The sequence below is a fragment of the Jatropha curcas genome, chromosome 9 (genome assembly GCF_041381405.1).
Source record: "Jatropha curcas cultivar XTBG-Jc1 chromosome 9, XTBG_Jcur_1.0, whole genome shotgun sequence".
Taxonomy (NCBI): Eukaryota; Viridiplantae; Streptophyta; class Magnoliopsida; order Malpighiales; family Euphorbiaceae; genus Jatropha; species Jatropha curcas.
In genome coordinates this window covers 4,791,922-4,815,366 of record NC_143159.1, presented here as the reverse complement: position 1 = coordinate 4,815,366, position 23,445 = coordinate 4,791,922, and the positions used below count along the sequence as shown (strand labels likewise).

The window sequence follows — 23,445 nt, the reverse complement described above, 5'->3', positions numbered from 1 at the left end:
TTTTAATTTTTATTTTTCAGCCACTATGGCATTTCTTTTTGACTTCCTATAAAATCTCTTTCTGTTCCGTATTTGGAGAGTTTATATATTTAGTTTAATCTTATCTACAAAATTATTTGGTTAGATATATCGAATAATATCTCCCACTAATGTTTCTTATACTTATGAACATGAATTTTTTTATTTCAATTTTTTCTATTTCAGATATGAGATTATGTAATTGAGAAATTACATGTAAAATTATTCTCCAAGATAAGAGAGGTTATTCCTATTATCTGATTCGATAAATCTTCCTATAAATAAAAGAAAATTTAAATAATATTTATTAATTAATCAATTGATTGTCTTCAAACGAAAAATGGCAACCACGAGGAAGGCGCTGAACCTGATCCCCAATGTCTTATGTGAAATTTTCTGATTCTTTTTTTTTTTTTTTTTTTTTTCTGATTCTAGTTTCGTGAGAGTCAGAGATCTGAATCATCTTATATTTGATTTTCCTTACTTAACCTAATTTCCCATATCATATTACCAGGAATTTTCTTTAATTACGCATAATAATTTTTTGGTCTGCCACAGTAAATAGATGCAACGTACTGGGGATAAAAGAGTAAAAAGAGACCATTCAAAGGAAAAAATAGTGAGGACCGACCAGTGGGCATTAAGCTTGTCTTTTAGTTCTCCCACGTTGACACGTGTGGTCTTATTCACTGGAAACATCCGTTTCCTGCAGAAATTACAATTATGACTATTACTGTACTTTTTTTGGGTTGTTGCCCTTTCTCACACTTACATTTCGTACGATAATACAGCACCAAAAACACAAACACATAAAACAAAAAAAAAACAATTACTCATGTTGTTATTTTTTTTTTTTCCATTTGTGGGCCACGTTAAGTCAATAATTATTTTTCAATTAAAATAACGGGTTATTTCTATGTTCATTGCATTAATTCAGTTCTGAACTTCTTATTAGTCATTATAAAAATGTGAATAAAAAATGTAAAAGTTATATAATTGCAAATATAATTATAGACAAATGTTTTTATAACAATTAAACGAATAATTATAACAAGTTTATACTGTTTGAAATACTTATTAATATATTCGATTAAATTTCAGAGATTACATAATAATAACTCTCAAGGATATTCTTTCTAATTTTATATCACATAATGAAAAAAATAATCGGCGGAATAATAACTCTTTTAAAATTTGAAATTTTTAATGATGTAATTTACCAAATTTAAAGACTAAATAATAATAACCTTTTAAAATAAATAAATAAATTTCTAACTTCTCTTTTTTGCTTTAATATGCTTGACTTCAGTAAATAATTATTTTTTAATTTATCTTTTTCATTTGGTACGCTTGAATTTGGTAAATATGATGTCATATAAGTATGGATGTTTGATTCGTGAAAAAAAATAAAAAATAAAAAATTGGTTTAAAATGTGGCCAAGGTTGTTGCCAACCTTACTGTGAATATAATGTGAATATATCCAAATAATTAATGATGAGGGTGTACAATTATTGATGAACTTAGCTTCTTTGCAGGGGCACTACATGTCCTTGTATTTCTCATTTCCTTTCTTTTTATAAGAATGGATTTAATGTGTATAATGCAAAATAGAGTGATTGAAACAACCATTTATGAGATGAGAATTTGATTTTTTTTTTTAAGAAGAGAATTGAAATTAAGTCCTACAATTTTTTAGGATTTAATTTATATTTGGGTGGACCAATTTGTTTATACAGTAAAGAGAATCTAAAATTTCCAAGGACATGAACGTAAGGTTGTAGGGTACCCTATTGCATTGTAATGACACGTATGACTCCTAAACCCTAATGTTTCAAATCCTATGGCCGAAAAAGTTATGATTGAATGATGAAAATTAGAAAGTCCTCTCAAAATCATCCAAAATCTATAGACTGAAATTAAAAGGTTAGTCTTTTTAATTTTCACAGCACAAAGAATCACAAAAAGAGACGCCCTTTTGCTTTTTAGCACTTTTGGGAGCGTCTCCTTTAAGTTCTATAAATGCAAAAATCTGAAAAGTACAAAACATTTTTACCTAAACATTCACTTGTCACTACCAAAAATGGTCAATTAGGCAGATAACCATAGCCAAAATTTTCATCTTATTGGTTTACTTAAGGTTAATTACTATGATCACTAGAAATTAGCTATTAAAAGCTAAAAACATGAGTAAAGAAATGGTATAATTTTTACTTGGGAATGGTGTAAAAATGGTTTCAACCCATTGATCAAAAATTTTCAAGTCAAGCAAGAGCAACTTTAGGAGAGTCTTATTAATTAAGTACATGTGCTAATATTTTGGTCCATTTGGGTTTATTTTGTAGAATAGATGCCCCTCGACTAGGTGCTTCACCGTTTTGTGTGTGTGTGTGTGTGTTTTTTTTTTCTAACTCTTTTATGGCGCCAAAGTTTGGGGTCAATAATTAATAATTCAATATATGGTTCTAAAGCATCCTTCAAGCATATTTAGATCTTCCTTGACTTGGATTTTTCTGTTTGAAGACAAGACTAACATGTGTTTCATTGCACATGTAACCAATAGTTGAGCATAGGTACAATGTTTGGGTGTAGATGGAGATTATTTAGCTAATTTGAGAAAAAAAAAAAAGTAATTATGTATAAAGAAAAAATATAACTTTTTTTTATATAGCTTAACGTCCATTAATAAATCAAATGATTTATTAGCAATTCATAGTTTTAAAAGTTATTAATTTAGCTATTATTTGAAATTAAACTCGTAAAGTTTAAAAGTACTCAAATATAATTAAAATTGATAAGTTAAATAAATTTATTTACTTTATTTTTTATATATTATTTTCTTTAATTTACAAAAGGTTAAATATAGTAAAATGTAAAAGGACCCAAAAATGTTTTTGATGATATCTATTTCCTAAAAAATTTGGTTTAATAAAATGGGAGGTTCACATTATTGTTTGCGGAAAAATATAAATACGTTTGACATTATTTTTTGCAAAAAATATAAAAATTTATTTAGAAATTTCATATTTTTTTTTTTCACTTAACTGTTTGTGAATTTTTTATGAAAAAGACATTTACGTTTCATTTTGTTAATAATCGAGAGTGTAATTTTTTAACAGCATTAATGTGTAGCTTTCATATGTTAAATTTGAATTGACATATGAAAGTATTAATCCAATGCCATATAAGTACAAATTAATATGATTAAGGATCCTAATTATATATAATTTTTATGAAAAGAAAAGAAAAAACCACAAATTATGAAATGAAAATGTGCAAAACCATATTGAAAAATTTTTTTACACTTCCCCCCTTTTTGGGGTTGGGGGGTGTGCAATACATTGCCACAAGGGGCCAAGACATCTCCTTTCTAAGCACAAATGCACACAGTAATTAAACAACCATAACGGTAAAAAAAAAAAAAAAGGATAAAGAAAGATTTTAACTTAGGATCCTTTGTTCAAAATTAACTAATCCATAAGCATGTGCTTAAAAATTGGGTTTCTAAAGAGACTTTAGGGACACAAATTTCTAACCCTTTTTCCAATATGCTGTTCTTCTTTGAAATTCTCCTTTTTTTTTTCTTTTTTTTTTTATCTTCACTTTGAATTTTACCTTTTGCAGAAAAATTAAAATTAAAAAATAATTAAAATTATCCAATGTTTATTTATTTATTTATTTCTTCCCTTTGGACGGTGTCAGTTTTGTGCTAATCTCAAAGACCATGTTTGGCATTTTTAATTGAGATAAAGAGAATAAGAAACAAATGAGGTCTTCCCATTTTTGGTCTTAAAACTTATGAGATAGTCTTCTTTGTTATATAGTTATATATGCATGCCACTTGAGATTCGAGCTTCACAGAGTGTCATTCACACTCCCATTATCAATTTCTTTAACCAACTACTTCCTTTTTCTTTTATTTAAATTTGTTTTTATTTTTTAATTTAATCAGACATCTACTATCGTTAACCTAAATCTTGACTATTCTTGGTAATTTTTTTATTATTAATTTAAAATCATTGAGATAATTCAAAATCATTGAGATAAAAGACTCAAAAGTTAATTGCATATTTTTATTATTTTACCATAATTCTGAACAATGGTAAACAAAATTATGAGGAAAGAAAACCCATCGGACAAGCATTGTTAGATATTGTCTTATCTTTTTTACTGCTAGAAAGTGGAACCCAATGTGAGGTCAGTCATATGCGAGAGCACATTGACCAGAGTTTTAACCCAGCATTCAGCAATTGACCGTTTTGACTGAATCTTGTTTGTTCCCACACAAAGCTAAAGAAAGATATAACACAGGCTTTACCATATGATCACACGTAATGCTGGATTCCTCATCAACCTACTTCATATGGGGCACTTGCATTTCATTTGTTTGGTGTCATAGAAAATTTCAGGCATATTCCTTCTATGTAAAAGCTTCTTGTTTCTAATGGGAAAAAGCCTACTAAGCCTTTCAATTTTTATTCTGACACTGTGAGCTGTTAGATTTTCCATTCTTTATGTTCGTTTTTGGTTATAGATTGAATCTAGCTAAACTATGCTTATTAAGAAGTATAAATTGAAGCCATATATCAATCTTTATATTAAAAACTATTATTTCACATTGATTTGGATTAAGGTCTTTATTCAAAATATAAGATTTGAGCGATTCTCTTTTCATTGACCTAGCGTTAAATTTGTAGAGTGAGTTAGACTCCATGCATTTTATAATATGATATCAAAGCCTATCATATTTCAAATGTTGGGTCATAAATATATTTGCCTAGAAATTTCACGCTTCAAATATTTATGTGTAGGCTTTTGGGGATATGTTATCTCACAATGGTTTGGATTTTTTTTAAAGAGTGAGTAACGGGTTAGGTCTGATCAATTTTTCTAATAAAAGATTAGTAATTTATTAATTTAGTATTTATCTCATGATAAATACATAAAGTTGAAAATTCTTTTGATTCATGAGTTTTTCTATATCATTCATGAGTTGAAAAATTTTCCCTCCATTTTCATTAGGAACCTTGCTGTTAAAGAATCTTGAAACCATAGACTTTCACTTTCCAAAACTTTATGTTTTTGCTGAATATTTTATAAAAAAAACCTTTACATCCATGCTAAGCATGATAGTATAAAGTGAAAAAAATCCAAGTGGTGCAATTATTTAATTTTCATATGGTTTGATGAAATAGTAAAATTTTTGTATTCATATACCACTAGCTACAAATTATGGAATCAGAAAATCCAAATTGTGGAATGTATTAAATGTAACACATTTATTAAATCTAATAAACTCTACCTAAAATCTTGAGATTCACTCCTTAATATTTTAACACCTTCCCATACTTTAATTTCATTAAAACAAATTTATTTAAAGATTATATTTAAAAAAAAAAAAAAAAGACACTCTGCATTGAGCCTGTAACATTTAGTCACCTAAGCATGTGCAACATCTCCCAACACGGTGGTCCACTGTCAAAAACAGCCATAACATCCGCCATATCTCCGGTGTCTACTCTCCACTATTAAACACCGGTTCTCCTCTACCATAAAAAAACTGAAAAAGAAAATAGGAATAAAACACACGTGGATTGGTTTTGGGTCCACATTTCCCTTCCTTTTGGTGTTATTCTGTAATATTTTATTTTCTTGTTGTCTATAATTTGGACCCCACCTCAATCCAAAAATTAGAAACTTGAAATCCAGATAAGTGATTACCGTTCTGAAATCTCTGATTAAGTATGTGCTTTATCTTAAATCTATTTTAGCTGGCAAAGTCACCTCTCTTGACTTAATCTCTGTCTTTATTTTTTTCTTTTAAATTTATTTTAAGAGGGAAATTATTATAAATTAAAGTTTCGATCTCTTATATATATATATTCTGCTTATAAAATACATACTCCATTATTAAATTATGAAAAACATTTATTATTTTTTAAAGGGAGAATTCATGAATTCCAAAATGAAATTGGTCTCCTACACAAAAAGAACAGAATATAGGAATACTCGTGAAAAATCTAAAAAGAAAAGATTATTTCACAAAAGAATTATATGGTATCAAATGGGAAAAACTTATTTAAATCGGGTCAGTTATGAACCAAACCAATGAAATTAAATATTTATGTTGAGACGGTGATATTTTTAATCATATATTTGGAAAACAATCATAAAGTCGGAACATTTTAAAAAAAAAATATTTAATTTTATTTATTTGGCCCATAAGTAGAGATATAAATCTAGTTTAAGCAATTTTTTTCTATATCAAATTGCAAAACTCCTGGATTAATAATAAATTATAGAAAGAAGGAAGGCAATAGTGAAATTTGTAAGTAAGAAGCTGTCGTTGTTAGGAGTATTAAAGTATGTTAAATAAATGCAGTTCTGAAATCTGAAATTTGAAGTTGTAGGTGATGACAGGCAAAAGTACAAATGGGAAAAGGCCATAGGAAGCAAGCTGGCAAAGAGTTATGGTGATTAAAAGGACCAATTAATGGCATTCTTTAATCAATAATTCCAAAATCCCTCTATTTCGTTAGCTTGTCTTTGCCTTTGCCTGCTTTGTTTCCATTACACATTGCCTATTCACTCATATCATGTATTGTGTCCTTCCTTGTCAAAACTTTCTGTCTTCACTCTTCACTTCGATTACTGGAATTTGTCCAACGTTAGATCATTAAAATGGACTGTTCAATACCTTAAAAACTTTCACTGGCTAAAGAAATTTATTTAAATTAATAATGATAGCAAACATTAATTTTAAAGGCTAAACTCTCGAGAAATGACTCTAGTGGTAAGATATATTTGAATTCAGGAAATTATCTCTATAAGATTAGAGATTTAGATAAAAAAATATTTCCTGAAGACGAATCACAAATCTTAAAATAAGAATAGTTTTATATACAAAAGATACGAGAATATTGTGATAATAAAGAGAAAAAAAAGATTAAAAAAAAGGTTTAGTTGGTCCATAGCCTCTTGGCTCTTAATTTTGAAATTTGATATCTACAGTAGGTTTTTATTTCTTTTTTGCTTTTGTGATTTTCATAATTATGGAATTAACCAAATAGATCAATATAATAGAATATATAAGAACGAATTAATTATTATTATTATTATTATTATTATTATTAATAATAAAAAATTGATAATTCATTATTAAATAATATAATACGAGTACATTTAATTTTTTTAGAGGAATAATAAATATAAATGTAGAAAATTTAAATTTTTTGTTTGAAGTCTTGATAGAAGAAATTAATATTTCAAATAAAACTTGCAAATAAAAAATTAGATACTTTCAAACAATACAACTAAGTGAAATTTTCTACAACTTTATCCTTTTAAAATTTTAATACTGAATATTAATAGACAAACATGTCACATTGTCATATTCCATTAATAAAAGATGGTGGACGTTAACTCGAAGAAAAAAATATACAAGAACACCGATGGACAGGGAGAAGAGGTCAGGATATAATACATTGTTGTTATTATTATTATTACGTAAAAAAAATAAATAAAAAATAAATAAAAAAAAAAAAAAAAGAGGAAGAAGAGAAGAGAAGAGGAGAGAATTGACAATCTAAAGCTGGTTGGTTACATATGCAACAATCTTTTGTTTGCAATTGATTAAAGAGCATGCCGTTAAAATTTTTTTGCCAAAATAGTTTTCTTGCTTGAAAAGGAAAAAAAAAAAAAAAAAAAAATGCAAGTTGCAATTTGCTCGTGACATTTCAGATCTCTGTAGGAGGTGCACATTGTCTTACACTTCATTTTTTCTTAAATCAGTATATATCCTAACTGCTTTTATTTTTTGAATTATAAAATTTGACCATACACATATTTTTAGTCACATAAGATGTACAAGTACAATAATTCTTCTTTGTTTATCTTTTCCCTCCACCGCTATATGTAGAAAAGATTTAGATTTCGATCTTGATCCTTTATTAGATGTACAAGCACAATAACTTCTCTTTCTTTATTTTTTTTTTCCATCTTTATACATGTAAAAAAGATTTAGCTTTCCAGTATTGATCCTTGATTAATTTATTCTGAAGATTAGATTATATTAATTACAAAGGTGGGTTAAAATTGGAAAAACATCCATTCAACTATAGGCTTCATTTAATTTTAATTTAATATATTATTTTTTTAATATGTTAAATAAATAAAAAAATTAATTTGAAGAAAAAATCAATAGTTATTATTTTTATAAGATTAATATAGTATAAATGTAACATAATTACTAATCAATTAACATTTAATAAAAGAAAAGCTCGATAGAATTAGCAGTTCATCGGACTTTCTGAATCGGCAGAAGGAAGCTACTAACAATAACTGAAATTGGGGTTGATTATACAAAAAGATGGGCTTAATGGGCCTAAAACAGGACAAGGCAATCACAAAGAAGAAGGCCTAATGCTGTCTCAGAACTGTTAAATGAAACAACCATTTCAGACTTGGAATTTTTTTGCGTGTCTTTGTTAGGTGGTAAGAGTATCAAACCAAAACTCTAATGGAAGCAAATGAAACCATCTCACAGTATTAACTAACTATATAAACCAAAAATGGCTTCAGTGCTCTGCTCAACAAGATCCGTCTTCTCTTCTTCAACAATACGACGGCGTTTGCCCTTAGTCGGGGCGTTTTGCATGTTAAGTTTGGGCCTCTCTAATCTGTGTACCCCGCTCTCCTCTTCCCTCAAGACGGGTTGCGCTCAGTCTCTCCCCTTTGTACCTCTACTAAGGTAAACCCTTTCGATTCTGTTTCTTCTTAAAAGAACAAAGATTGGATCTTGATTATTTTCCTTATTAAATTGAGTTAAATTTACTGAATTTTGGTGGACATCGTTCATTAGATCAAAGTTTGGTACCCAATCGCGAGCTAGTACTGTCAGAATGGAAGGAAGTGGCAACACTGTACCCAGTATTGTTGTTTACGTCACTGTGCCTAATAGAGAAGCTGGTTAGTTTTCCTTTTCCTTTTCCTTTCTTTGTCCCTTGTTTTTTTTCTGGGTATAAGGCTTCCTTTCTTACTAGGGTTTAAGGATTTAAATTAGATGCTTAATTTTGATTTTTGTTCAGTAACTTATTGGTATTCGGATCACAATAAATTGAATTACACTCTCATACTTTGGGTTAGAACTCTGGATACTTTTTCCTAGTTTTGTGTGGTTAAAAATGTTTCGATGATTTTAATTTCAGCCATTCTTGGGTTTGTATTTCATTTTGGAACACTTCATATGATGTTTTATTTATGATTGTTGGAAATTATGAGTATGCTTATGCTTTCAGGAAAGAAGTTGGCTCAAAGCATTGTCAAAGAGAAATTAGCAGCATGTGTGAACATAGTCCCAGGCATGTGCTCATTCTTTCTATTCGTTACCTACCTTTGCATTAGCACCTTTGTTGGCCTATGATTTTTTTTTTTTTTAATTATAATTTTGTATCTTCTTGCATCCACCTCAGTTTTTAATATAGTTGCATCCAACTAAAGTATTAGTATTATCTTTTAGGATCAATCTTCATGTAGTTATCTTCTTACGAAGGGGAAATACTCTAAGACGACGTTGTTTTCAAGCCTAATATAGCTATTCATTCCCATTGTTCTGTTACTCTTGTTTATGGATAATCTTACATTTATATGTTCTACTTCAGCTGTTGCATTGAGAATGTCCTAACCCGAAACATCTTTGTGAAATTAATGTTTGATGAAGCCTAAATATACCAAAATGCAGGTATTGAGTCAGTATATGAGTGGAAAGGAGAGGTATGAATCCATTTTCCCTAACTAATGAAAATCAATTCAAAAGCAAAGAAGACTATGAACTTCAAATTTCTTTAGTCTCGAGTTTTACATCTTCTGTGCATCTAAGCCTTTATGCAAATAAGCTAAAATCGCTTCTTTCCTACACTGGTTGCAGATCCAGACAGATTCAGAGGAACTGCTTATAATTAAGACTAGGCAATCTCTGTTGGAAGCATTGACAGAGCATGTCAAGGCAAATCATGAATACGAGTATGTATAACGTTTAATAAGTAATAAATTCCTCTTGGAAGATTTGATTTGCATGTTAAGTGAGTGATACATGTGGAAGGCATTGCAGATTAACTTAATGGGTTTAAACATCTGAATCCAACTAAGAATGTAGAAATTTGGCATGGTATTTAGTAGGATCAATGCAGTTGGCTTTCCTTTCAGTTTGAGAAGAATTTGATTAGAAATAGTGGAGATAAATTAATGAAAATGAAGTTATGACAGCTTTTAGCAATTTTATTATCCTGGGCTTGTAACTCTTTGCTCTTTTCCTTTTGTCAGGGTACCGGAAGTAATCTCTTTGCCGATTACTGGAGGCAGCATTCCATACCTGGAATGGCTAAAGAACAGCACAAGGGATTGACTTCTCAAGTTTACTGCAAAAATTTGATTGCTAAAACTTTGCTCTTAATGAAATGGCGATCATCACTTAAATGGTCTCCAGCTCTATGGTTGCTTGTAAATTGGCTTTTTATGCTTTGAAACCTATATGTACATGCTCTTGTTTTGTCGGTTGTCTTTTAGTTGAATAAATATATTTATATATATATATATATATATATATATATGTTAATCATATCAAATCCTATTTCTTGATCATTCATGTTATGGTGGTATTCATCTGGGCCCTTATCAGAAATTATTTGTATGTTCTTTCGATGCTTATCTCTGATTTGGCCATGACATTCAGTCGTGGCGAATGATCTGGGCAGCTAAAATTACATTGGACTGGATAGAGGATTCTCTTCCTTTATGATTTGAGACACCCCGAATTTTTATTTTTGAAAACTTTCGAATTTTTAATAAATCAAAAATCTCGATTTTCAACTAATGGGCTATATATATACCAAACAATCTCAATTCGAGCCCAAAATTTTACGAGTCAGGCCCAAGCCCAAATAAAATATCGAAAAGAAATTTTGAATCGTAAACGGTTAAAATTTTTGAGAATAATACGAAACGCCGTAATTTAATCTATTATGAATATATATAAAATCATTATCCTAAAATCAAATATTGTTACTATAAATAATTTTATAATTATTGAGTAAATGGAGAAAATATTATGAAACCGAATTAAACGGTTAAAATAAATTGAATCAGGCCCGAAAATCAGTTTAATTTGTCGAGAACCACCCAAATAATCCGAGAACCGAGGGAAAAACTTGAAAATCAAGCGAAATGAGACCAAACCACTAAATCGGACCAAACCGGTTTGAATCGAACCGGAATGGCCTAGAGTTTGCTAGAAACCGCCTTACTTTTTTTTTTCCTTTCTTTTCTTTCTCCTCTCCTTCTTCAGGCGCGCGACAGCCTCCCTCCACCCTCTCCCTCCGTTTCCGGCCACCGCTCGACGAGAGCGAGATGGCGATCGTCTCCGCTAGAGCTCCTGGTCCGTTTTCCGACCTCCTTCCACACTGGCAGAGTCTCCAGTGACGCGAAGCGGGACTGTCTCCATCGACAATTCTCCTTCTTCGATCTCCGACGAGATCGAGCAATTCCGGCAACGTCAACACGAAAGGCAGGCGTCGATCGAGTCACCTCCACCTTGTGAGTGTTTCTCCTCCATTAATTCCGGCTACAAAGCTTGAAATGGCGAAATCACCATTAATGGCGGCACCAAGCTACTGTCGGACTAATTCAGCCAAATGGAGGGCCAACCTCGCACAACCGACATCAAAAACGGACTCCTCGATGAAATTTGAGTGGGGTGGCGTGAAGAAGGGTCAATTCTGGGTGGCCCCAACTTTTCCGGCCACCGTGGACGGCGGCGGCGGCGGCGGTCCGGCGAGTCTCCGGCGAGGCACCAGGGACAGAATGTTCCTCTCTTCGCAAGGATCGTGGAATCGTCGCTTGAATTTCAATTGGTATGCTCTAAGACCAATTTCCTATTTTGGTATAAATTCTAAACTTAGTGATCATTAGTCAATTAAATTGAAAATTTGAATGAATTGATTCATATATCATATACGAGCTAGGTTGAGAATGACCTATTTTGATGAACAACAACTAATTTGAATAATTGAGAACATTTAGATAAACTAGTTATAAGAATTGATATATATATATATATTAGTATATATATAAGGGCGAGTCGAGCTACTTATAATTAATTATAATTATATATATAATTAATTGGATAAAAAAAAACTAATTGAATTATAATTAATTGAAGCATTTGTTCTTATTGGCTAGTATAAAATTTAACCAAGGTATAAAAAAAAAAATGTGACGTATTAGCTTTAAGCAAGAACGAAGAAATGAAAGTAATTGAAATTAACTTACTGATATAAGTTTTATTTGATTATGTATGTATTAAAGCTTTCATTTGTTTGGTAATTAGCTATACTAGCTAGTTATAATTATATGATGTAAATAATGATTGTCATTATCATTGAAACATAATTGTTGTGAACTAATGGTTGAGCGTTGATATCGTGGTTTTGGGAGGAGGATGGGGTCTTAAATTGATTGATTGCCCGATGGATGGGCTGTGTGTACTGATTGATAAATATATAATAATACTGTGTTATCTAAACAGGTGGATAGTCCAAATTATAGGGGAGGTGCTGCCGAAATTTCGTTAGAACTTGAACTAGTTTTAATTAATAACATAATTAAAAAGTTTATTTAGATTAATTCTATAACCTAATGCATAATAAACAGAGTGCTCTAATTATTTATTTATTTTCCTTATTATTCATTTAATTATTTAAGTATTTAATTATTTTCATTGTTACTGTTTATTCTTATCATTGATTTTATTGTTGTTGTTTGTTGTTAATGGTAATTATTTAGCTATTTAATTGCATTTGAGAATGAATGTCCAACTGATCAATATGTCTGCATTTGATTGCAATGTTTGATTAATTGTGTTGTGAAAATGCTGTGCTTTGTTTGTGTGGAATTGGGATGAAGTGGACCACCATGGGTTTGTGAGGACGGTCTGTGATATGGATCCTGAATACGATATGATACTTGACCGTCGGCCGGGAAAATGGGAGATCGGCGCCCCCTTGTGCACCTGATGATATAGATTATATGGGGATTTACAGGATGGCTACTTGTTGTTGCGCACCTGATAATCTAGATTTGATTGTAGCCCGCAGGGTGGCCTCCTGTTGTGAGCACTTGATGATCTAGATTGGATGGAGACCACCGGGTTGCCTCCTGTTGATATGGAAAAGAAACGAGAGAGTAGAAAAACAATGAGAGGACTGGTCAGTGAGGATTAGACCAGTTGGCCGTATGGGGGATCGGCTCCCTGGTGCACATGTACGAGAGGGCGAGCCATGTGTGAGGACGGCTCGTTGGGGTTTCAGGTGGTGCCACTGACTAATTACCACTTGCTTGATTACTTGAAGGTGACATTACGTGTGAGTGCTGGTATGTGCCATTTGTGTGACTGGCTGCGTGAGCATATAACTAGTCGAATGACTAGATTGAAATGTTTACATATTTGTGTGACTGCGTGTGTTGTGCAATAATTATTACTCCTTAGAAAACTCACATGTCTTATTTGAATTTTCAGGAAGTAAGTTTTTCTTTAATCCGATTTAGGCTATGTGTCTTCGGCGCAGGGCAATAGAGAAATTTTTATAGTGCCATAATTATTTTACTATGTAATTATGTGTATAAAAAAGCCATGTATACCAAACAGTTAGTGACTCCGCAGTTGTAAAAATTTACATATATTTAGTTGTGTATTAACATAGACAAATTAATCCTGTAAGTCCATATTAGAATGTGATGTATTGTAAATTGGGCCCGAACTTTAGAATGCTATAGGAGATAAACTTGGGCCGAGAAATAATAAAATATTGAGGTTTATTGTTCATAATCATATGGGCTGAATGTTGAAATTTATACCGAGATATTGGATTCTAGTGTTTCAGGCTGACTACGGGCCTCGGGGGCCTTAAGCTTACCTGGGCCCTAGTGCCGGTCCGGCCCATGGAATCGGGTCGTGACAAAGTTGGTATCAGAGCTTAGGTTAGGGTTTTAGGACACAACTGCGGAGTATAGGAAATTTCTTTATGTTGGGATCGGCCGTAACCAACATAGGGAAAGAAACCTTGTGATTTTCCTCCCTAGGGATGGTGGACGCACTAGACCCTATGAGGTGGGAAAATCCACACTTATTGCGTAGATCTATGATTACGGAGGAAGTAATTAGAGGTTCGAAGTGAAAGTAGACAATAAGATAATCCATCGCAATACCTATAAGGGCTAGAGTTGGTATCGACCCTTAGGCTAGGGAATAGAGTAATACCTGATGGTAGTGGATTGGCCTGATCACCCAGTACACTACTTTTCATGTGAGCTCTATTCCTGTCAGTGAATAGGATAGTGTAGAGAGTAAATAGGTTTTTCATTTGTACGGCGCATTGATGAACTTTGGGTGATTAGGAATCGGTATTTTAGTATTCAGCACGGCTACTGAATTTCTTTAGAATTTATTCAAAGGATAATCTTTTTATAATTTTATTTACTTGATATTCGATATTTAAATTTAAAACCCATTTTAATTTTGAATTCAAAATTGTGTTATGATAAATAACTTAAAATTGATTATTTATATATAGAAAAAAATAATAATAAAATAATAAAAAAAAAAAAAAAATTATTTGTGAAAGTTGTCTATTTATATCACGGGGCCAATTGGATCGGCTCATAAAATGAAATGATTGTGAGGATAAAAAAAAAATAAAATAAAATAAAAAAAAAAAAATAAAAAAATTCTAAAGAAGATTTGGAAAAGAAGAATAAGACAAGTGGTGATGATGATATTAAGTAAGTAGACAGTTAGTAGCTAAGTAAGAACATAACATTGGAAAGGTTTGAGGAGACAATTCTAGTTTAGAAGCTAGATTGCAACCAAAGTTAGAGTGTAGGACTGTTTAATGTAATAAATGGGAGAAGTAACATTAGAAAAGGACTGGAATGATTAGAAAAGGACTGGAATGATTTAAGGGTATAGAAATGATTCATATAACAAGTTGTAAGTGAGGAATAGATATAAGTGAGTAATAGATAGATGCTAATTTTAAGTTAATAGTTCCACATATGGTACCTAATACTTAATTAAATGAGACTAATTAAAATGTTAGCATTATGGTTTGAAATTGTAGTCTAGGAGGATATGGACAAAAGAGTAAAAGTAGTTCATAGTATATGTAAATCAGACTCTAAGGAGTTGATGAGATCGATTTGATGTGATATTGGGATGGTAAGGTAGTATTTGGTCGGAATATAAGAAAAATTTATTGAAGACCAATTTCCTTATATTCGGTATAAATTATAAACTTAATAATTACTAGTTAATTAAATTGAATTTGAATGAATAATCAATCAAATATAATTTTAGTAAGAATTAGTCGGTATAATATTGATGTAAGCTAATTTAGGAATTTAGGATAAATAATAATGATAGGTTGAAATGCTGATGGTAAATGACTTATGATTTACAATGATAAGTAGTATAAAGGGGAACAAGTAGACAAAATAAGTAATAAGAGTACTCTAACATCTTCATAGTGGACTGATAAGCAACATAGTTGGAATGTAAATTAGTAAAAGGTGTTATTACGAAAATCAATCTTATTGATAAGTTTTTAGAGTAACTTGAGAGATTGAGTTAAAGCGAAATTGATAGTTAAATTAAAAGCATTAAAATTATAAAAATAAAAATAAAAATAAAAATCTTTGTAGAGGCATGATAACTAGTAGTACAGTGAGGTCATTAGATCAGGAGCTATCTAATAATTGCACCTATCTATAATAAGAATATTATAGGGAAAACAAGACATATATAGGTAGAACCAAGAGAGTGAGCCCAAGTCGCCTTGTGATATTAATAGACAATGAAAGTTATAAAACGATTTTTTTTAAAATTATGGATTAAAGTAATGGTTTCTGAACTTTTGATTAAAGAAAGGTTTTAGTAATAATATATGTAAATTAAACGAATTAAATCTTATTATTATAAGTAAATTAAATTTCAGCCGTTTTGTAATTGTAAACTATATGTTCGGTTTTCATAAAGGAATGCTTAGTGAAAATTTAAATTTTCAAAAGAAATTATATAATTTTAAGAAACATAGATGACATATATTATGCATCTTCTTGATAAATCCGGTTTTATTGTAAAAGTTTTATTTAAAGAAAGATTTTCTAAAGATTTCAGTAGCTGTCTGAAAACAGTAATTGGAGATTTAGGTAATGAACTCAAGTTCTTGTAAGCTTTAGCTAGGAGATACTAAATAGGATGATTGGCGATAGAATTACAATTAGAATACCTGACTCTTTTTCTTTCATCGGTTCATATTATCCACTCTTGAGCTATCTCCTTAGTGATGGAAGTAATTTCTTATGACTTTGAATTCCCTATGTATTCACTCTTACTCTCTCCTGCTAAATTTCAATTCGAGGACGAATTGTCTTAAAGGGGGGGAGATTGAGACACCCCGAATTTTTATTTTTGAAAACTTTCGAATTTTTAATAAATCAAAAATCTCGATTTTCAACTAATGGGCTATATATATACCAAACAATCTCAATTCGAGCCCAAAATTTTACGAGTCAGGCCCAAGCCCAAATAAAATATCGAAAAGAAATTTTGAATCGTAAACGGTTAAAATTTTTGAGAATAATACGAAACCCCGTAATTTAATCTATTATGAATATATATAAAATCATTATCCTAAAATCAAATATTGTTACTATAAATAATTTTATAATTATTGAGTAAATGGAGAAAATATTATGAAACCGAATTAAACGGTTAAAATAAATTGAATCAGGCCCGAAAATCAGTTTAATTTGTCGAGAACCACCCAAATAATCCGAGAACCGAGGGAAAAACTTGAAAATCAAGCGAAATGAGACCAAACCACTAAATCGGACCAAACCGGTTTGAATCGAACCGGAATGGCCTAGAGTTTGCTAGAAACCGCCTTACTTTTTTTTTTCCTTTCTTTTCTTTCTCCTCTCCTTCTTCAGGCGCGCGACAGCCTCCCTCCACCCTCTCCCTCCGTTTCCGGCCACCGCTCGACGAGAGCGAGATGGCGATCGTCTCCGCTAGAGCTCCTGGTCCGTTTTCCGACCTCCTTCCACACTGGCAGAGTCTCCAGTGACGCGAAGCGGGACTGTCTCCATCGACAATTCTCCTTCTTCGATCTCCGACGAGATCGAGCAATTCCGGCAACGTCAACACGAAAGGCAGGCGTCGATCGAGTCACCTCCACCTTGTGAGTGTTTCTCCTCCATTAATTCCGGCTACAAAGCTTGAAATGGCGAAATCACCATTAATGGCGGCACCAAGCTACTGTCGGACTAATTCAGCCAAATGGAGGGCCAACCTCGCACAACCGACATCAAAAACGGACTCCTCGATGAAATTTGAGTGGGGTGGCGTGAAGAAGGGTCAATTCTGGGTGGCCCCAACTTTTCCGGCCACCGTGGACGGCGGCGGCGGCGGCGGTCCGGCGAGTCTCCGGCGAGGCACCAGGGACAGAATGTTCCTCTCTTCGCAAGGATCGTGGAATCGTCGCTTGAATTTCAATTGGTATGCTCTAAGACCAATTTCCTATTTTGGTATAAATTCTAAACTTAGTGATCATTAGTCAATTAAATTGAAAATTTGAATGAATTGATTCATATATCATATACGAGCTAGGTTGAGAATGACCTATTTTGATGAACAACAACTAATTTGAATAATTGAGAACATTTAGATAAACTAGTTATAAGAATTGATATATATATATATATTAGTATATATATAAGGGCGAGTCGAGCTACTTATAATTAATTATAATTATATATATAATTAATTGGATAAAAAAAAACTAATTGAATTATAATTAATTGAAGCATTTGTTCTTATTGGCTAGTATAAAATTTAACCAAGGTATAAAAAAAAAAATGTGACGTATTAGCTTTAAGCAAGAACGAAGAAATGAAAGTAATTGAAATTAACTTACTGATATAAGTTTTATTTGATTATGTATGTATTAAAGCTTTCATTTGTTTGGTAATTAGCTATACTAGCTAGTTATAATTATATGATGTAAATAATGATTGTCATTATCATTGAAACATAATTGTTGTGAACTAATGGTTGAGCGTTGATATCGTGGTTTTGGGAGGAGGATGGGGTCTTAAATTGATTGATTGCCCGATGGATGGGCTGTGTGTACTGATTGATAAATATATAATAATACTGTGTTATCTAAACAGGTGGATAGTCCAAATTATAGGGGAGGTGCTGCCGAAATTTCGTTAGAACTTGAACTAGTTTTAATTAATAACATAATTAAAAAGTTTATTTAGATTAATTCTATAACCTAATGCATAATAAACAGAGTGCTCTAATTATTTATTTATTTTCCTTATTATTCATTTAATTATTTAAGTATTTAATTATTTTCATTGTTACTGTTTATTCTTATCATTGATTTTATTGTTGTTGTTTGTTGTTAATGGTAATTATTTAGCTATTTAATTGCATTTGAGAATGAATGTCCAACTGATCAATATGTCTGCATTTGATTGCAATGTTTGATTAATTGTGTTGTGAAAATGCTGTGCTTTGTTTGTGTGGAATTGGGATGAAGTGGACCACCATGGGTTTGTGAGGACGGTCTGTGATATGGATCCTGAATACGATATGATACTTGACCGTCGGCCGGGAAAATGGGAGATCGGCGCCCCCTTGTGCACCTGATGATATAGATTATATGGGGATTTACAGGATGGCTACTTGTTGTTGCGCACCTGATAATCTAGATTTGATTGTAGCCCGCAGGGTGGCCTCCTGTTGTGAGCACTTGATGATCTAGATTGGATGGAGACCACCGGGTTGCCTCCTGTTGATATGGAAAAGAAACGAGAGAGTAGAAAAACAATGAGAGGACTGGTCAGTGAGGATTAGACCAGTTGGCCGTATGGGGGATCGGCTCCCTGGTGCACATGTACGAGAGGGCGAGCCATGTGTGAGGACGGCTCGTTGGGGTTTCAGGTGGTGCCACTGACTAATTACCACTTGCTTGATTACTTGAAGGTGACATTACGTGTGAGTGCTGGTATGTGCCATTTGTGTGACTGGCTGCGTGAGCATATAACTAGTCGAATGACTAGATTGAAATGTTTACATATTTGTGTGACTGCGTGTGTTGTGCAATAATTATTACTCCTTAGAAAACTCACATGTCTTATTTGAATTTTCAGGAAGTAAGTTTTTCTTTAATCCGATTTAGGCTATGTGTCTTCGGCGCAGGGCAATAGAGAAATTTTTATAGTGCCATAATTATTTTACTATGTAATTATGTGTATAAAAAAGCCATGTATACCAAACAGTTAGTGACTCCGCAGTTGTAAAAATTTACATATATTTAGTTGTGTATTAACATAGACAAATTAATCCTGTAAGTCCATATTAGAATGTGATGTATTGTAAATTGGGCCCGAACTTTAGAATGCTATAGGAGATAAACTTGGGCCGAGAAATAATAAAATATTGAGGTTTATTGTTCATAATCATATGGGCTGAATGTTGAAATTTATACCGAGATATTGGATTCTAGTGTTTCAGGCTGACTACGGGCCTCGGGGGCCTTAAGCTTACCTGGGCCCTAGTGCCGGTCCGGCCCATGGAATCGGGTCGTGACATGATTGCAGTCAGATACATGTATTTTCGTTTCTTTTGTTTTTTCTTGGGTTATTTTCAATGCTACATCATCCAGAAATGATAACGATTATTGGCGGAGAGAATTTTATTGGTTGTCTGAAGTGACAGGGAAGAATGACACGGATTAGAGCATTGAAGTGGATTGTAGCTGTGGTGATGTCAAATCTGGTAGGAATTGGTCTGAATTCAGATATGAATTTCCTCCCCTCAAATTGAAACAAATAAAAGAAGGGAAGACAGTGGTTCTTGTCTTTTTTTGAAGAAAAGCTCATGTTACTGTCAAGAGATATCTATGACTTGATTACTTTGGCGAGTTTGTAATGCTATTACACAGGACGGTGAAATTTACTCCATGCCCTCTTCGTATCCTTTCCACTCGACTTAGCTTTATCCTATCTAAGGCTAAATATCATCGTGAATTTAATTTTGGGGTGATATAAATTATCGAGAATATAATGCCATAGAACAACACTGACAAACATGCAATCAAACAAAAGGACATTTTAACTCACAACAAATGCTACTCTTTCCAAAATAACTTCAAATCTAAATGAAGTTCAGTCCAAATATAAACCATAGTGTCATGTTAAACACACTTTTAATCAGGACAAATGGATGACATTCAAAGCCCACCTCCTCCAAAAGAAGACTAGGACCGACCAAGCTTATGATGCCTTTTATGACTCATCTAACTGGTCCTGTCAGAAAATCAAATATTGTACGAGTTAGGTAAAGACATATCAGGTATTACAGCAATTAATATATGGCCACTATAACGCTCCCAACAAAGATATCATTGACAAGTGATATATATATATATATATATATAGAGAGAGAGAGAGAGAGAGAGAGAGAGAGAGTACCTGGACATCTGAAGTCCAAAGAGTGAGGTTATCCCGAAGGAGTTGCATGATTAGAGTGCTATCCTTGTATGATTCCTCTCCCAAAGTGTCTAGCTCAGCAATTGCTTCCTCGAATGCCTACACAGAAAGGTAACAAGGATAATGCAATGGAATTCTCATTTTTAGCATGTAATCGTGCACAAAAAGAATGCAATTTTCTGCCAGCCTCTTGCATACATATATGGGAAAGCAGGAAAAGTGCAAAATTCTGTGAAACAATTGTTAAAGCCCATAAATGACTCATCCCTCAGCACTCAATCTATTTGTGAATTTCCACTTATGAAACCCTTGTTGTTACCAGATGGTTGCACACAAAAACAATTAGGTTCTGATTCGATCACTCACAATCACAAGAGAAGACAGGCATGCCAACAAAGGTTCCTATGTCTTCCTGATTCACAGTCATTAAGCTCTAGCAATTACAATATAACTTCATTCATGAGAGCATCTATTTGCACATGTAAGTGATTATTATTAATGCTTTACTTATATTAAATTATTTCCTACAAGTATCCACAGATTATCAGACATCATAAAACAGAAAAAGAATGAACTCATTGAAAAGGAAATCAAATTTCACGTTTTTTCGATTTTAGAAACACAGGTTAATTTTTGAATGAATTCTTGAACTAGAAAGTCAGACATAAAAAACAATTACTCAAAATTAACCAATAAAAAGCATATATGATAGCTTATATAACAACTTGAAATATAATAATGGGGAGACTAGTTCTTATAGGAAAGCTCAATTAACAATTTACACACTTTAATATCCTGCTGGAACGATATTAAAATGTAAAGAATCCACTGCTTTTCTCAACAGCAATTGAAAGATTGGACTAAGAGAAGCTTGAAGCATATCTAAGAATGTTTTAACGGTTAAATACAAGTGAAAGGGACAAAGAAAGTTCTACCTGTTTAGCCATGCTACAAGCCTTGTCAGATTGATTGAGAATTTCGTAGTAGAACACAGAGAAGTTCAGTGCCAGTCCTAATCTGATCGGATGTGTTGGTGCAAGATCTGCGAGTGCGATATCCTTAAAAAATAAAAGAGAAGAAAAAAAAAAAAAAAAAAAAAAAAAGAGAAGACATCAGGAAACAAATCAGAATCACACAGTTATAGCTTCCCACAGAATCTTCCAGCATTCAACTCTCTTTCTGCTACTTTTTTTTTTTTGATTTAAGTCTACAATTCAACTTTTCCAAGTCAATCCTAAACTTCAAAACCAAATTCCGTCACTCACACTACTAGACTCTGAATCCAATCGATTCCCTCATTCAAAACCCTAGATGTCAGACGGCTCCGATCTTTATTCAATATTATACAGACAAGCTCTCAATAGCTTCTAAATTTCAATAGAGCGAATATGAGGGCGGCAAAAACCACGACATACCTGTGCGGCTTTGTAAGCAAGCATAGTATCCTCAGCAGCGGCCTTTCTCTCATCTCCAACCTTGAACTCAGCCAAGTACCTGTGATAATCTCCTTTCATCTTCAAATAGAAGACCTTCGATTCACTAGCGGTCGCCGATGGTATCAGATGAGAGTCCAATAACCTTAATATACTAGCGCAAACCTCTGATAACTCGTTCTCTACCTTGGATCTGTAATCCTTGACGAGGACAACGTGCTCCTCATTCTTCCTCCCCTCCTCTTTCTGCTCGATTGAGGACACAATCCGCCACGCCGCTCGAAGCGAGCCGATCACGTTCTTGTAAGCGACAGAGAGCAGGTTACGCTCCTCCACAGTGAGTTCGCCAGACGGAGTAGAGCCGAGGACGAGCTTTTGCATGAACTGGACCATCTCTTCGTAGCGTTCAGCTTGCTCGGCAAGCTTTGCCAGGTAGACATACTGGTCTCTGGTTAGATTATCTGGAACTGTAGCAGCAGCCATGGCCGTTTTTCGAGTTTGGTCTCCGAGAGAGAGAGAGAGGAGCAAAGGTAGTGTTAGCGTTCGGTGGCTTCAATGTTGTGTTGTTTTGGTTGGTTGGGAGTGAGGAGGATCTTTTTAATGTTTGACGGCTGCTTGGGGTATGGAGGGGCGAGTGGGTAATTTTGACCGGAAACGCGTTTAGTGTCATTATTGAACCTTGTTTAGGAAGATAATCATTGTGATTTACTCTTTTCGTTGGTGATGAACCTAATTAGACTTCTTTAGAACGTCTTGGGAATTGCGTTTGCGTTTTATAAAAAGCAATTAATCCTTCAAATAATAAAAAATTTTAATAACATCCATAATTCAATCAAGTTAAAATGCCACCTTAAAGAAATTTAAATTAAAAAATGATGACTACATAGCTTCCACTTAAATTCAAACGATGCTTAGTTGGGGATCATTCAGCCAACTCCAACAATTTGAACAAAATTTTTAACCCAAATAAATTAATAGAAAATTTTTTTACTTAATCAAATTAATTTTTTAACGGAGTTTAATCAAATTAATTTTGAAAAATAAATTTTATATTCAATTTCGTTACATGATCCATTTGAAAATATTGTTCATTTTGATATAATTTAATTTATTTATATTCAATTTCATAAAATTAATTTCGAAGAATCAAAATCTTCAATTTTTTTCATTCCAAACACAAAAAATCAAAATTTATATGAATTCTACAAATTTTTATGAAAATATTTTTTTTCCCAAAAACGGAGGCTTAGCATTCAAAATTTAAGATGTCGCACTAGCTTTGCTCATGAAATGGAATGTTGTTTTAAATATACAATGTTCTGTTCTCTTAACCTTGTAAGACTAAAACCAGTTGATGGGGAAATCAATAGTTCTTTTAACATCAAA

The 23,445-nt window shown here is 32.5% G+C and overlaps 2 protein-coding genes and 2 long non-coding RNA genes across 4 annotated transcripts; 3 read left to right on the top strand and 1 right to left on the bottom strand.

Annotated features, from left to right (window-relative positions):
- Positions 1–8,494: 8,494 nt before the first annotated feature.
- Positions 8,495–10,658, top strand: CUTA (Nitrogen regulatory PII-like, alpha/beta). Its single transcript, XM_012212577.4, has 6 exons — positions 8,495–8,765; positions 8,877–8,983; positions 9,313–9,375; positions 9,756–9,787; positions 9,942–10,036; positions 10,337–10,658. The coding sequence occupies exons 1-6, from the start codon at positions 8,587–8,589 to the stop codon at positions 10,416–10,418; spliced, it is 558 nt and encodes a 185-aa protein (XP_012067967.1). The 5' UTR covers positions 8,495–8,586; the 3' UTR covers positions 10,419–10,658.
- A 703-nt stretch (positions 10,659–11,361) lies between these two features.
- LOC149493502 (uncharacterized) lies at positions 11,362–13,895 on the top strand. Its single transcript, XR_016322437.1, has 2 exons — positions 11,362–11,922; positions 13,616–13,895. It is a non-coding gene; the product is annotated as an uncharacterized LOC149493502 (long non-coding RNA).
- A 3,165-nt stretch (positions 13,896–17,060) lies between these two features.
- Positions 17,061–19,594, top strand: LOC149493501 (uncharacterized). The gene is made up of 2 exons (XR_016322428.1): positions 17,061–17,621; positions 19,315–19,594. It is a non-coding gene; the product is annotated as an uncharacterized LOC149493501 (long non-coding RNA).
- A 632-nt stretch (positions 19,595–20,226) lies between these two features.
- On the bottom strand, positions 20,227–22,647 carry LOC105630684 (14-3-3-like protein G-BOX factor 14 kappa). Its single transcript, XM_012212578.4, has 4 exons — positions 22,042–22,647; positions 21,562–21,684; positions 20,609–20,725; positions 20,227–20,443 (listed from the first exon to the last, which is right to left on the bottom strand). Exons 1-4 carry the CDS (start codon positions 22,540–22,542, stop codon positions 20,423–20,425), a joined length of 762 nt encoding a protein of 253 aa, XP_012067968.2. The 5' UTR covers positions 22,543–22,647; the 3' UTR covers positions 20,227–20,422.
- Between the last annotated feature and the right edge of the window lie 798 nt (positions 22,648–23,445).

Excerpts from the sequence above, each read along its gene's own strand:
- CUTA (XM_012212577.4), top strand. The coding sequence starts at position 8,587 with ATGGCTTCAGTGCTCTGCTCAACAAGATCCGTCTTCTCTTCTTCAACA. Across the intron at positions 8,984-9,312 it reads TGTGCCTAATAGAGAAGCTG|GAAAGAAGTTGGCTCAAAGC; the intron begins GTTAGTTTTCCT and ends TTATGCTTTCAG. Across the intron at positions 9,788-9,941 it reads TATATGAGTGGAAAGGAGAG|ATCCAGACAGATTCAGAGGA; the intron begins GTATGAATCCAT and ends CACTGGTTGCAG.
- LOC105630684 (XM_012212578.4), bottom strand. The coding sequence starts at position 22,542 with ATGGCTGCTGCTACAGTTCCAGATAATCTAACCAGAGACCAGTATGTC. Across the intron at positions 20,726-21,561 it reads CTTGTAGCATGGCTAAACAG|GCATTCGAGGAAGCAATTGC; the intron begins GTAGAACTTTCT and ends CTTTCTGTGTAG. Across the intron at positions 20,444-20,608 it reads TTTGGACTTCAGATGTCCAG|GACCAGTTAGATGAGTCATA; the intron begins GTACTCTCTCTC and ends ATTTTCTGACAG.